General features: G+C 39.8%; 1 protein-coding gene across 1 annotated transcript; it reads left to right on the forward strand.

Annotated features, from left to right (window-relative positions):
* Positions 1-10,282: 10,282 nt before the first annotated feature.
* On the forward strand, positions 10,283-11,632 carry h1-0 (H1.0 linker histone). The gene has a single exon (XM_010772166.1). It carries the CDS (start codon positions 10,525-10,527, stop codon positions 11,110-11,112), a length of 588 nt encoding a protein of 195 aa, XP_010770468.1. The 5' UTR covers positions 10,283-10,524; the 3' UTR covers positions 11,113-11,632.
* The last annotated feature ends 1,110 nt before the right edge of the window (positions 11,633-12,742 follow it).

Here is a 12,742-nt window from a genome sequence, read left to right on the forward strand (position 1 = left end):
TTACACATTTATTCATAGAAGTTTTAGTCTGGCCTTTTCCCAGCAAAGATAATATTCTCCGAGCCTTGCTAGCTTATATTCAGCAAAAAACAACTCATTAGACAGAATTCCTAACTTTTTCCCCATACAAGTTCCACTACAGATGGCAATATCCAGGAGTTACCTAATGAGAGCCTATAAAGGGGTTGTTTATTATATAAGGGTTGAGGTTGGCCTAACGAAAACAGCCACACAGGATATTAGGATGCTTCGAGGTCGCGTTAACCGAATATTTTCCGTCTATGACAGATTTTTTTTAACAATGACGGAAAAATCTGAAAGCAGTCCGTCATGTTGACAGATTAGAACAAACTCAGAACAGCGCCAAAGCTTCCCAGCAGCGAGGCTCCGGTACTATGCCGTGTTATGCATGCCCGCCAAAAAGGAAATGATATAGTTTGCAAACCTAACTTTGCCGTACAAATCATTGAAATGTCTGCGAGTATTTGCTTTGCTAACAGAACTAACGAGTTCACACCCCCCCGTTGACAGCTCACTCTCTCTCTCTCTCTCCCCCCCACCCCCCAGAGTTGTGTAAAGACCGACGGGTAATAATGGATTTGGAAGGAAATGTTACGATCCTGTCCGTCAAAATGACGGGCAGCGAAAAAGTCTAGCGCAACCTCAGAGCTGTGATAATGAAAATACTCCTGTAGTCTGACACTACGAAGAAAACAACAATAAATAAATGTAATTTTACACACAGAGGAGGAGAGTGAAGAGCCTTAGAGCCCAACAGAGGGAATTCAATTCGACCTGACCACATCATTGTGAGGTCAAGGGATGATAAAGCTCATAAAGAATGGCACTCGTCTGTAAAATACAATTACCACTCAGCGTGTTGTCACTGTGCCGGATCACAGTGTAGCTCCATTGCTCTCTTAACTGACCTAATCTTTTATAAATTAAGAAGACAAGTTGTTCTGGGATTTCTGGAGTCTGCTAGCCTCGATTAATTACGTGAATTAAAATAGATGGTGCTTCACGCTCAAGCCGCTGAATGCCAGGAAGTAGTGATTGTGCAATATGGGAATCACCCGCATGATGAAAATCTGCAGACAAATATGAATCAGGTCACTGAATGACACAGTTTTCGTTCAAACTGCTCCACTTAGAAGATCTCTTGGGCACATTAAGCGGAAGAAGCAAGGAAGGGGAAGCAGAGCGTTAGAGGAAGGAGGTTGAAAAGGCGAGAGAATTAAGGGGAAAAAGGGAGAGCCAAAAAAAATGAATTTGAAAAGAACGAGGGGTATATTAGCATTTCTGTAAAACTGCCATAATTCAAATTCATAAGGCTGCCACACTTTCAGCTCCATCTCTGCCATTTTAACATCTCATAGCGAGGCATCTCCGCCTTCAAAAACATCAATTATTATTTTTGCCTTTTTTAGTGCCACAGTGCCATTTGTAGTTTTGTTGAACACAGGCTTTCTTTGCAGCTCCTTATGAAAGGTTTGGGATTCAAAGCTGTAATGTGGAGGGACCTCTGGTGTCTAAACGTGCAGCTGCATGCTAAAATGAGGGCCGTCCTGTTTAAAAACAAACCTCAGCGTGTCCTAGTTGCACTGACACAATTGGAATGAGTTAAACTAAACAACCAACTTTCATTAGGACACTTTAAGGACACCACATACTAAGAAAAACATAACTTAGTGTCTTTAACGCCTACATTCACTGTTTCAACTTGTATTATTATCTCATATAACTGTTTGACTTAATTATATCTCTTCAGTTTGTGAAGCAGCAGTTATTACATTTAAGCAAAGTCTTAGTTATATGGATTGCAAATAACACAATGAATGACTTATATTTTAGCTGCTACTGCCCTCTGTTGGTTAAATGCAGGTTCGATCATAGGTCACCAGTTATGAGGGGACTTTAAAGCCAAAATACTTCTGCCTATTCCTATACATTTGGTAAATGTTGTGCATTTTAGTATAATAAAAAGAGCACAGGAACTGGTAATGATATGGTAATTCTCACAGACTAAGGGGTGTTAAGGGTTATTTTCGAAAAGTGTAGTATTTGGTAACACTTTTATTACAGTTATAATACGTAAAGTTGATTTGTTTTAAATCAATTTGATCTAGGGAATAATGTTAACCTCTGCACATGGTATGAACTGCAAGCAAAGTTGATCACATGCCTTAAAATTACCACCATGTGGTTGTTTGCCTCCCCCAATATGATCAAGCTGTAGTTTACATCCGTCTGTCCTAAACATTATCACTTCATCATTTAATCATATTAGACATTGTTTTAAACCGCCTTAATTAGGATATTAATGAAGTGATGGCCTGAAAATGTGATTTGTGAGGTCACAGTGATCTTGACCACCACATATTATCTGTGCGTTCTTGAGATAAAGTAGACGTTTGTGTCAAAAGTTTAAAAATGTTTTTCCTCAAGGCTCTTCTGAGATATACGTTCAGAGAGAGGACGTATTAAAAACAGGTGGCTGGTGACTTCATGTGTGTCAGAGAATGCGTAGAGTTGTCATTTGTATATACAAGATTAGATTCCAACACAAAGTGCTAAAACTAAACAGTGAAAAGGTTCTGGTGATCCTCATCCAAGAGGTTCCCTGAGGAGGCTCAATGCAAGCCTGCAGTAAAGAGGTGTCATTATTTCAACTAACATATATTGTGTTCCAAGGCATGTTGTGCTAAAAGGTTATTTTGTGTTAGGATAGACTTAGGTTTGTGGCGAAATGTTCTTGTCTTAGCAGCTGTCCTTTGCAGTGATGGAGATATGTTTATAGAAACACTTTACAAGAATCGGTAGTTAATGTTGTACGTTTTCCTAAAATAGTTCAATTCTATGCAGGATGTTGTTCTGTTGTCACTTTAACATGTCCTTTCCTCATTTTAGACCAGGGGTGTCAAACTCAAGGCCCGGGGGCCAAATCCGGCCCGTGACTTCATTTTCTGTGGCCCCACAAGAGCTTGCAAAGAATATTATATGTTTATTATACGGTTACATGATGATTTACAGAAGCACATTGCCCATAAACTACATGTCCCACAATGCATCTCAAATTAGACTTTTTTCTTCTAAATATGCCTTTTTTCTTAGAATATGACCTTTTCTCAGAATTTGACTCTTTTTTTTTTAAATTAGGGCCGGGACTTTAACGCGTTAATTAAGATTAATTAATTACACAAAAATTAACGCGTTAAAAAAATTAACGCATTTTAATCGCACTTATTTTTGCACCGCGGAACGTTTCTCACTGGATGAGTTTCAGGGGTACCGATTATACTGGAGCACCAACTAACGATCATTACTTCAGACAACAACAAACCACAGTGAACAATAGTCAAACGTGAACGAAGAAGCTGATGAGACCGCTTTGGTTGGCCCCGTGGATGGGACATTTTGTTTTAAAAAACGGACGGATGGAAGCGTCAATAAGAGCACGGTTGTTTGCAAATTATGCAAAAGGAATTCGCATATCACCGCAGCACATCAAGCCTCAAGTATCACCTCAATGCAAAACATATAGCAGCTAGCGTGGAAGCTAGCGTGGACGTTAGCGCGACTCGGAATACAAGGACCCACACCCAATTCGCGTTGATCAAACAGTGGCCTATGCAACAGAGAGATTTTATTTTTCATCAGGATATTGGAAGAATAGGAGGGATTGAGGTCAATCACTGGCACTTTTTTATTTTATTTGAAATGGTACATTTATTACGTTGTTGGTGCAACTGGCACTTTATGTTGAACTGTTTATTGTTTTGGCCAAGGTTATTGAGAGAGTTGGACTGAAATTGATTAGATTTTTTAAAATCAACTGTTGGTAAATCAACAAAGTCTGTTATGGCCTCTGAAGCAACAGAGAGATGTTTTCTAATAGTCAGGGTTTCCAATGTTCTGAATGTACTTGAAAGTATTGTGTTTTACTTAAAAAACAAAGTGTTATAGTTTACAGAAGGTCTACCTACCTATAGGCTACCTGAATCTCTGAAATGTACTATATTCCTAAATATGCTATTGCTACACTTTATGGCAAAAATTGCACTTTTCTGTTGGTCTTGGTTAAGAACCTCCTTGATAACAATAAACAATGTTTTGTTCTGAAGCCAAGGCACACAGTCATTATTCAATGGTATACTAAAATCCATGTGAAAAAAATTGCTTCTCACTGTTCTTAGGTCAAATATTTATATGCGATTAAAAATGCGATTAATTGCGATTAATTAATTACAAAGCCTGTAATTAATTAGATTAATTTTTTTAATCGAGTCCCGGCCCTATTTTAAATATAACTTTTTTTCAAAATGTCACTTCTTTTTTTTATTCGACTTTTATTCCAGAATTTGGCTTTTCTTTTTAAATCATTTTGTGACATTCTCACTGACTTGCGATTATTTGCCCCAGACTTCTGCTTTCAGACGTAGTTAATTATGAAGTTATTACCCTATCCAATAATAATCCAATACAGAGGCAATAATGTAATATAATACATTATATTTATATATGTATTTTTATATAGTCTTAAAGTTACAACCGGCCCTTTGAGTGCAGCCCTAATGCGGATGTGGCCCGCGATTAAATTGAGTTTGACACCCCTGTTTTAGACACTGACAGAAAATAGATCACAAAGCCAGCAACATAAAATGGTTTCTTAACCATACAATGCTACATTTTGTTTAGCTCAAAGAGACTTAGACATTGCATAGGGCCCATTTATACTAAACCAGGGAGTAAAGACAACTGTAGGTCTTCTCTGACATATATAGCTGCCTCATTTCACCTACATAGGAGGAACTTCACTATATAAATGTTTTGTTGAAGATAACTTAATTATTAACTAAAGGCTTAACATATTAATGATTAATGACTGATCGTTATTATTGATGATCATCATCCTGAAGTCTAGGCATAAAACATGGCTCAGGTTTAGTGGCAGCATGTTGGAGCAGCTTGTGTTTCTCATGTACCTAAGTCTCCAAGTATTAACAGGGCAAGGGTTAATGTCGGCATTAGGGCTAAATGTAGCATTCTTGTAATGTATCAGATCACATTAGAAGTGATAGGAGTCTGGTCAGGTCACATGGGGGAATAATCATAGATAGTACATACAGATAACAGCTAGAAATAAAGCAGCAACTCTGTAGTATACATGTAAACATTGACAAAGCTGCACACATTATCACCATTACTTAATCTACCATCCTTTTTTAAGTAATTAACATAGATGTGTAAACATTTGAGGTTTTGGCAGCCTCTTTCTAAAGTGTAAAGATATTCAATCTAAAAAAAGTATCTTCAAGATTACATTTTATTGAAACCTATCATACTACTAAGAGATCCATCCATCCATCTTCTTCCGGCCCATCTCAGGCTCCATTGTTCCCTCACTCGAGAACAAGACCCCGAGATACTTGAACTCCTTGGGGTAAGGACTCATTCCCTACTTGGAGTGGACAGTCCATCGGTTTCCTGCTGAGAACCATGGCCTCAGATTTGGAGGTGCTGAGAGATGTGCACTGTAAATGTAACTCCTTTATAAATCCAAATGAGTATTTAGGTCAGCTTCCTGCATCCATTAAAATGAACATAATAACTTTCAATGGAGCACCTTTCCTTAAAAACACAATTTGAACGGTTAAAACGTAATTGCTGTGTCATAATTAAGCATGAGAGACAACAACACAACACAATGGAGTACAGTGTGCTGTTTGACTGACAGCTCACAGGTGCCCTGAACGATGCGCCCAATGACAGGCCTGTTATACTAGTGATGGTTAGACAGCTGACATTGTGGAAATAGTTACCTGCTCCACATAAAGAGACGATGGGAGGGGGGGGGTAAGACATTTACAAAGAGCGCCTTGGTGTGGGCGAAACTGACATGTGCTTATTGAATCAGTTATGCAGCAGTAAGCACAGCACATGGCCGCCGACACCTGCTCCAAAATCCAAGTGTTGTCACAACTGTCGAAACACACACACCAACAGTAACTCTACAGAGCTCCCTCACACCCCAGCTGGCCTGAGGACAAGAGTATTAAAACCACGAGTGTGTCGATGCCTTGTCCTCACTTTCTGTTGTCTCAACATGGCACGCTGTTAATTAAGTGCCGGTCTAATCACCCAGACATTAACGGTGTTATCTGTGGCAGCGTAATGGGCGGCAGAACTAAACAATGTCCAGCTCAAGAGCACTTTAAAACTGTTCACAGTCACTGCTAATTATATATGCAAGAAGGGAAGATGAGAGCACACAACTCCACCAAGGCCAAATCCCCTATCTCGCCATGTTAAAGAAAGTCAAAAACAACGTTTGCATCTGATTTGGGTTTGCTCCAAAATGCAACAGGTTCGTCATGGGCTCTTGCTTAAACCTTGACATACGTTTCATAAAAATCAGACAAGTAGTTTCAAGGTAATATTGCTGACAAACAGGTGAACACTGCCTCCTTTACAAAGCTAAACAGTTCTTTTTCTATGGATTCAGACATTGTTGTCACTACTATAACAAGTATATATTTTATGTTGGTTTCCTTTTTAGTTTTACTCAAATCACTCTGCTGTATGGATTCACTGTTACACCCTGTCAGATGGTTGGAAAAACAAGTACACAGTATAGTGATGAAAACCGATTGGAGGTATTTGATGGAAACAGATAAGTTGTTAAAAACAACAAAAATGAAAAAACATCTTGTTTGAAAATCCCTATACTTCACTAACCTTATTTTTTTCAGATTTTGGATACACACACAGTCGACCAAAGAGCTATTGACTCTATATTAGCGTTTTAACAATATACTGTTTGTGAAGGAGTAACCTACAAAGAAAACAAAGAACAATCAGGATTAGTATCTATTGTATTTATTTTGCAATTATGAACCCATATCAATGTTGAAGGTTTCTGAAGTAAATGCTTACTAAAATTGCTCTTGCTCTTATCTCTGGATTTGACTGCGTAGGATAGGCTCTAGTTTACAAAGTGTTTCTAATATAAAATGCACAATAAGACTGATGCTGTCTAAAAAAATATATTTTGAAGAAACAGTGAATACTTTGTGAGATCTCATTATGATTCTCACAACAAAAAGGGGAAATCATCTTATCTAAACCCTGTCTCCATACCCTCTTCTGTTGCTACCTGAGTAAATACAAAATATCTGATTGAATCTCATGTTATCAGACTTCCAAAGCCAGAGTAAACAACGAGACAGTCCTCAAATCAGGGCAACTCCGAAAGAATGCTTTTAACTGAGAACAGTGCGATCATGCGCCGGATAGATTTGGACCTTTTTGATCCACAGCCCTGATATGGAGCACACTGAGGCCTTCATTAGCTTTGGGCCAGAGACAGGACAACACTTGAGAGGTGGTTTAGGCAGCTAAAATTACAAACTGGGTACATTTAGAGGTGTAGTGCTAAAACGCTCCTGGCAGGATGTTGTGGCTGTCTTCTGTAAACATTGTGTAATATAGCTCCCACTCAACAAGCAAACCATCACTGGGTTAAACATTATGTAAGTTGATATACAGTATATTTCAGACTCACACATGACTAAATATACAACTGAGGAAGCTAGGTTGCAATGTGTTGGCAGCAACAGTGCACATATAATATTCCATTAAAATGAAGTGAGTAAAAATATGTCTGTCATTCAACTGGTAGATCATTCAACTACTCTTCTGAGCTGAGTAAACACCAATCCTAAAAAGACACACACTGGGGCATAATTAAAACTTTTAGGGACAATATCTGTTTGGTTTTCCACAATTCTAAAAGTTATCTATTGGAAACATCTGTGTTTTAAACAGTATGGAAGCTGGGAAAGTCTACAACAAGCAACAAAATGATGTAGCATGCATGACACCAAATGGGTGGGCCTTATCAACATTCTTTAACAAAAAATACTGCTTACAATCCCAAGCCTGATAATGAATAATTATAATTAATATTATGTTAAATGCTTTTGACAAGGGACTTTTGTATAAAAGATGCTGTTTTTCTTATTTGCGGTTTTTCAAATGAAAGCAAATCTCATATCTACTAAGTGTTTATAATGTGAAAAATGCAGAATTACACTGAAAACATTTGTTCAAACCACTATGGTATAATTAGACAATTTAAGACCAACCTCTGGATAACTCTTAATTATGTCAAATTATCACTATCCTTTGACAAAAGGGAGGCTCTGCAAGCAGGCTTATACAAAACACTGGTCATTCAGTGACACCTGATTAAACTGATTATCACTGAAATGCAGTCAGTGTGGAGGAGTTCCCTCTGTCGGTGGATAAAGGGAGTGGTCTAATAACGGTGTGGGGAGGGGGGGCTTCCTAAACTAGACACACGCGGCCATGGACAAAAACACACCACTCCGGATCATCGGTGACAAAAACAACGAAGCAGTACCAAATACATCCCAAAATTACCAAAGCAAGCCAGAAGCTGTCCCTGCAGCACATGGCCTGATAAGAAAACAATGTGACAATGTGGTTCAAATGACCATATAGAGACATTACTGTTGCTGTCTGTTAATAAGAATAAAAGCAGCGCACTGCATTATGCTCCTCCCTCCATTATTCACTCATTCAATTGCGCAATAAAAATATTTGCATTCACTCAGTCACTCCAGCTGTATTTACTCATTCATTCCTTCACTCGGTCATCTCTTTACACCCGCCCTCCCTCTTTCTATAATGCACGTATCCTCTGTAGTACTCACCCTCTCATCCACTCCCTCCCTCTTCAGTGAAAAAAATCCACTCCCTCCCTCCCTTTTTTACCTCATTCAATCCCTCCCGGCTCACTACACTAACCCACCTAACTCACCCACCCTCCCTTTAAAACACCAAAAAACTAAACATCAACTCAGTGTGAGGACACAGCTGGAGATAGAGTAGAGTGGAGAAGAGATATTTTCCTCTCTAAATTAAACTTTATTTTTATTATTTGCACTATTTATCACCCACAACAAATATTTGAAAAACTCTGGTAGGATATAAAGGTAATTAGGCATAATGTAATTTTAACTAAAGTTCATTGATTCTACACTCCACTCTGCACTGTGAGGACCCCCCACTCCCCTGGTGTTTTTTTGCACCATTGATGTGGATGAGTACAGAAAAATGGTTATTATCTGAAAAAAAATAGTGTCCAATACTAAGATTACCATGTCAAAAAAGTCGAGAAAAACACTAGTCCAGTGGATGTGACTTTCATATAGGAATCAAAATGGCGTTGCAGGGAGGGACATCAGACCTGCTATTAAAATAAGGAATAACACAGTAGAATTAGGGTAAAGTTAGTACATTTTGAGTTTTTTGAAGGTCAGCACCAACACCATAGACCCTGATAAAAATGGGGAAAGCCAAATGTGAACGCTGTTATTGAGTGAGCTGTGATGCGCCAGTTCCTGAACAAAAGAAAGCCATCACTGCGCACTATATTAAAGGACTCTGCTTTCGGATGCGGTCCCACTCACAGCTGGACTCACACCTGGACACACAGCAGCCACTTACACCCCTATTAAAAATATTCTGATCAATTTTAAGATCCAATATGAGAGTCCCTGATCTTTGGAGGTGTTGGCAACTTTCCTGACAATGGAGCTCGAGTGGCGACTGCCATAGTGACGGTTATAAGCAATTCTGTCCAAATAACAGCAAACCCAGCAAACCCATCCACCGTATTTCAACCTATATAAAGCCACATTATCATCCCAAGTGTCCCCTGTCACTTACGTGTCGTGACATTTAATTTATAGGAGGTTTAACAGCAAATAATCTCAACCACGTCACTCAAAGTCAATGGCCGGACTGTGTTAGTTGGGAAAATGTATCGATGTATTAAAAGCAAAAACGAAGACGGAATCCGACCGAAGTGCGTGCATCCGTTTGAGCATAGATACAATTTCGATATGCATTGGATGATTTGGCCCGAGGTTCCGTCTGTTTGGGTCAATTTAACGCGAATTGTGCAAAATTGTTCACAGCCCGCGTTACTTCCAGCGGGTTTTCCTGGAATAAAAGTTGTTCGCCGGCGCGGATGAATACGGAAAAGTGGTTCGGCGTGAAGCCCAATGTCTCTGCTATCAGCCCATAATGTTTTGTGTGTCAATATTCAGCCGTAGCTTTTATATTTGCCAGAAGTTGGAGGATGAAGAAACACAAACGGGACGGCGCCAGTTCCATGGAGTCCGCTAGATCAGCTGCTGGCAGTTGGTGTTCTCAATCACGTCCGCAGATAGGCTTCATAGGCTCATCGACGCGCCTGTGGAATAAGACACTTAAGAGATCCCAGCTACTGACACGTCACTTTGTGTGGACAACAACTATATCGTTTTTTTATTGTAAGGGGGGCATTGTCTGCCAACTCGGACTTTCTAAGGGAAAGCTTTTATTTCTGGCTGCGTTTATTTCTACGTTTCTGACGCTCCAGCTGAGCAGGGTGAAATTACACCCCCTGGACTTTCTTTTTGTTTGTTAACCAACTCCAAAGAAAAAGTCACCATGGCAGAAACGTCGTCAACTCCAGCCAAATCCAAAAAGACAGCCAAGCCTAAGAAACCTGTGTCTCATCCTAAGTACTCGGACATGATTAAAGCGGCCGTCGTGAGCGACGCCAGCCGGAGTGGCGCGTCCCGGCAGTCCATCCAGAAGTACGTGAGGAAGACCTACAAGGTGGGCGAAAACGCCGATGTGCAGATCAAGATGGCCCTGAAGAGGATGGTGGCAGCCGGGACTGTGCGCCATACCAGAGGCGTCGGTGCGTCCGGATCCTTCAGGCTGACCAAACCAGAGGACTCCAAGAAGTCCACCAAGGTAGCAGCACCTGCCAAACCAAAGAAGGCAGTGAAGGCAGCCAAACCCAAGAAGGCAGCCAAGCCCAAGAAGGTGGTCAAGACACCGGAGAAAACCAAGAAGGCAGCTCCAAAGAAAGTGAAAAAGGTGGTGAAAAAGGCGACGCCAGTGAAAGTCAAAAAGGCACCAGCTAAAAAGGCAAAGGCACCCAAGCCCAAGGCGAAACCAGCCAAGAGGGTCGCCAAGCCCAAGGCAAAAACACCCAAAAAGGCAGCCAAAACTGCGAAAAAGAAGTAAAAGGACACTATTATAAAGTCGCTGTAAATACTTAAGGAAATGTTTTCGTATATGTATTATTTTTGTAAGGTCTCATGAAAACTTATGCTGTCTATACCAGTAATTCTCTTCATTGCACTATACACGCTGTAGAATTAATGTTGAGCGTTTTTATTTGGCGTTAATAATAAGGTTAATTTCTGTCTGATCCTTGGAGACAAAAAGGCTAGACTGGGGTCTGCCTGAATTGGAAGAACATGTACATACAGCTGAACTTATGAATACTTATTTTTAGTGCACGGGGTCATACTGAAAATACAAATGTGACAATGGTGATCATTGTTGAGCCTTTTAAATGTGCAGACCACAGGCAGTGGACGTCAGCTAGAATTTATTTTAAAGGCTCTATAGTAGTCATTCAATCTCCATTCTGTATATTTCATCATGTTCGGACGACTCCTACTCTACCAACATCCCACTGTGATCAGTCACTTTTAAAGACTGTTTATACTGTAATTCAATAAACCTTTGTCATCTTCTACAACATGTGTGGGTCTACTTATTGTGCGCATTTTACGCGTGCGTAATTACACTTAGCCAATTGGATGGAGGGATTTGTGCGCATATCAAAGATGAGTATTTGTAATACATTTAACAGGCACAAAACGTTGATTCCTACGTTTTGATAAAAATACGTTATCTTAGACATAACACATTTAGCCACGTGCATGAAATTAGTTATTGTTCATCAAAGTGATGCAACAAACCCCCTTGTGGAGCCTCAGATGAGGGATTATATTGCATTGCTGAGGCAGGATGGACATACACAAAATAAAGACACGGTGGTGAAGACTGAAAGGTATTATGTTATAAATTAGACTTTAGTGTTAACTGCATAACAACCTAGTCCTGGGGGCAGGAATGGACTTTCTAGGACACTTTGTGGTAAGAAGTGAACGCTTGTATACCACAGAGAATCGGTTGGGAAGCAAAAGTGCACCGGAATAAAGTCCCTTAAGGGAATAAAGCCGTAGTAAACAAGGCCGAGAGATGGTCATGAATGTAGATCTCTGAAAAAAAGGTAAAAACATCTAAGTGCAAAAACTGCCCTCGATAGAGGAAATTAAGGTGCATTTTTATAGTGTTTTACACCCTGGTTGTTCTTGAATATAAAAATACACTCAAAATCTAAACATCCTCCTTCCCCAGAGTGAGGAGGAGGCTTTGCAGACACACCCAGCTATCAGTTCCCTACCTCTCACCTGAATGATATGCAACACTGCCATCTTGTGGTATCTTTTGAGAACAGGCGACTCCTCTCCACTGCAGTTGGGACCAGCACAGACAGACTGGAGTCAAACTGATGAAAGTCAAGATGACAGACACAAATTACCGTCTGTAGTGTTAGTCATTGTGTCTTCTTTATACAGGTGTAAAATGTTAAAACACCTTGTTGAAGTGACCTAACTGGAACATCCGGATGCCTAGAGAAGCGGTCTTCGTCTTTTGACATCCCATGTGGAGAAGTAGTAGTTGTTGCTTCAACACACAGTAATCCAACATACTAGCACAGCAAAAAAACAACTTAAGAAACAAAGGTTTTGCGATTAAGATGTATCTGGAACAATAATACTCAAATAGCCTATAGGTG

The sequence above is a fragment of the Notothenia coriiceps genome, unplaced genomic scaffold, assembly GCF_000735185.1.
Source record: "Notothenia coriiceps isolate Sejong01 unplaced genomic scaffold, NC01 NC01_scaffold00010968, whole genome shotgun sequence".
Classification (NCBI taxonomy): Eukaryota; Metazoa; Chordata; class Actinopteri; order Perciformes; family Nototheniidae; genus Notothenia; species Notothenia coriiceps.

Excerpts from the sequence above, each read along its gene's own strand:
- h1-0 (XM_010772166.1), top strand. The coding sequence starts at position 10,525 with ATGGCAGAAACGTCGTCAACTCCAGCCAAATCCAAAAAGACAGCCAAG.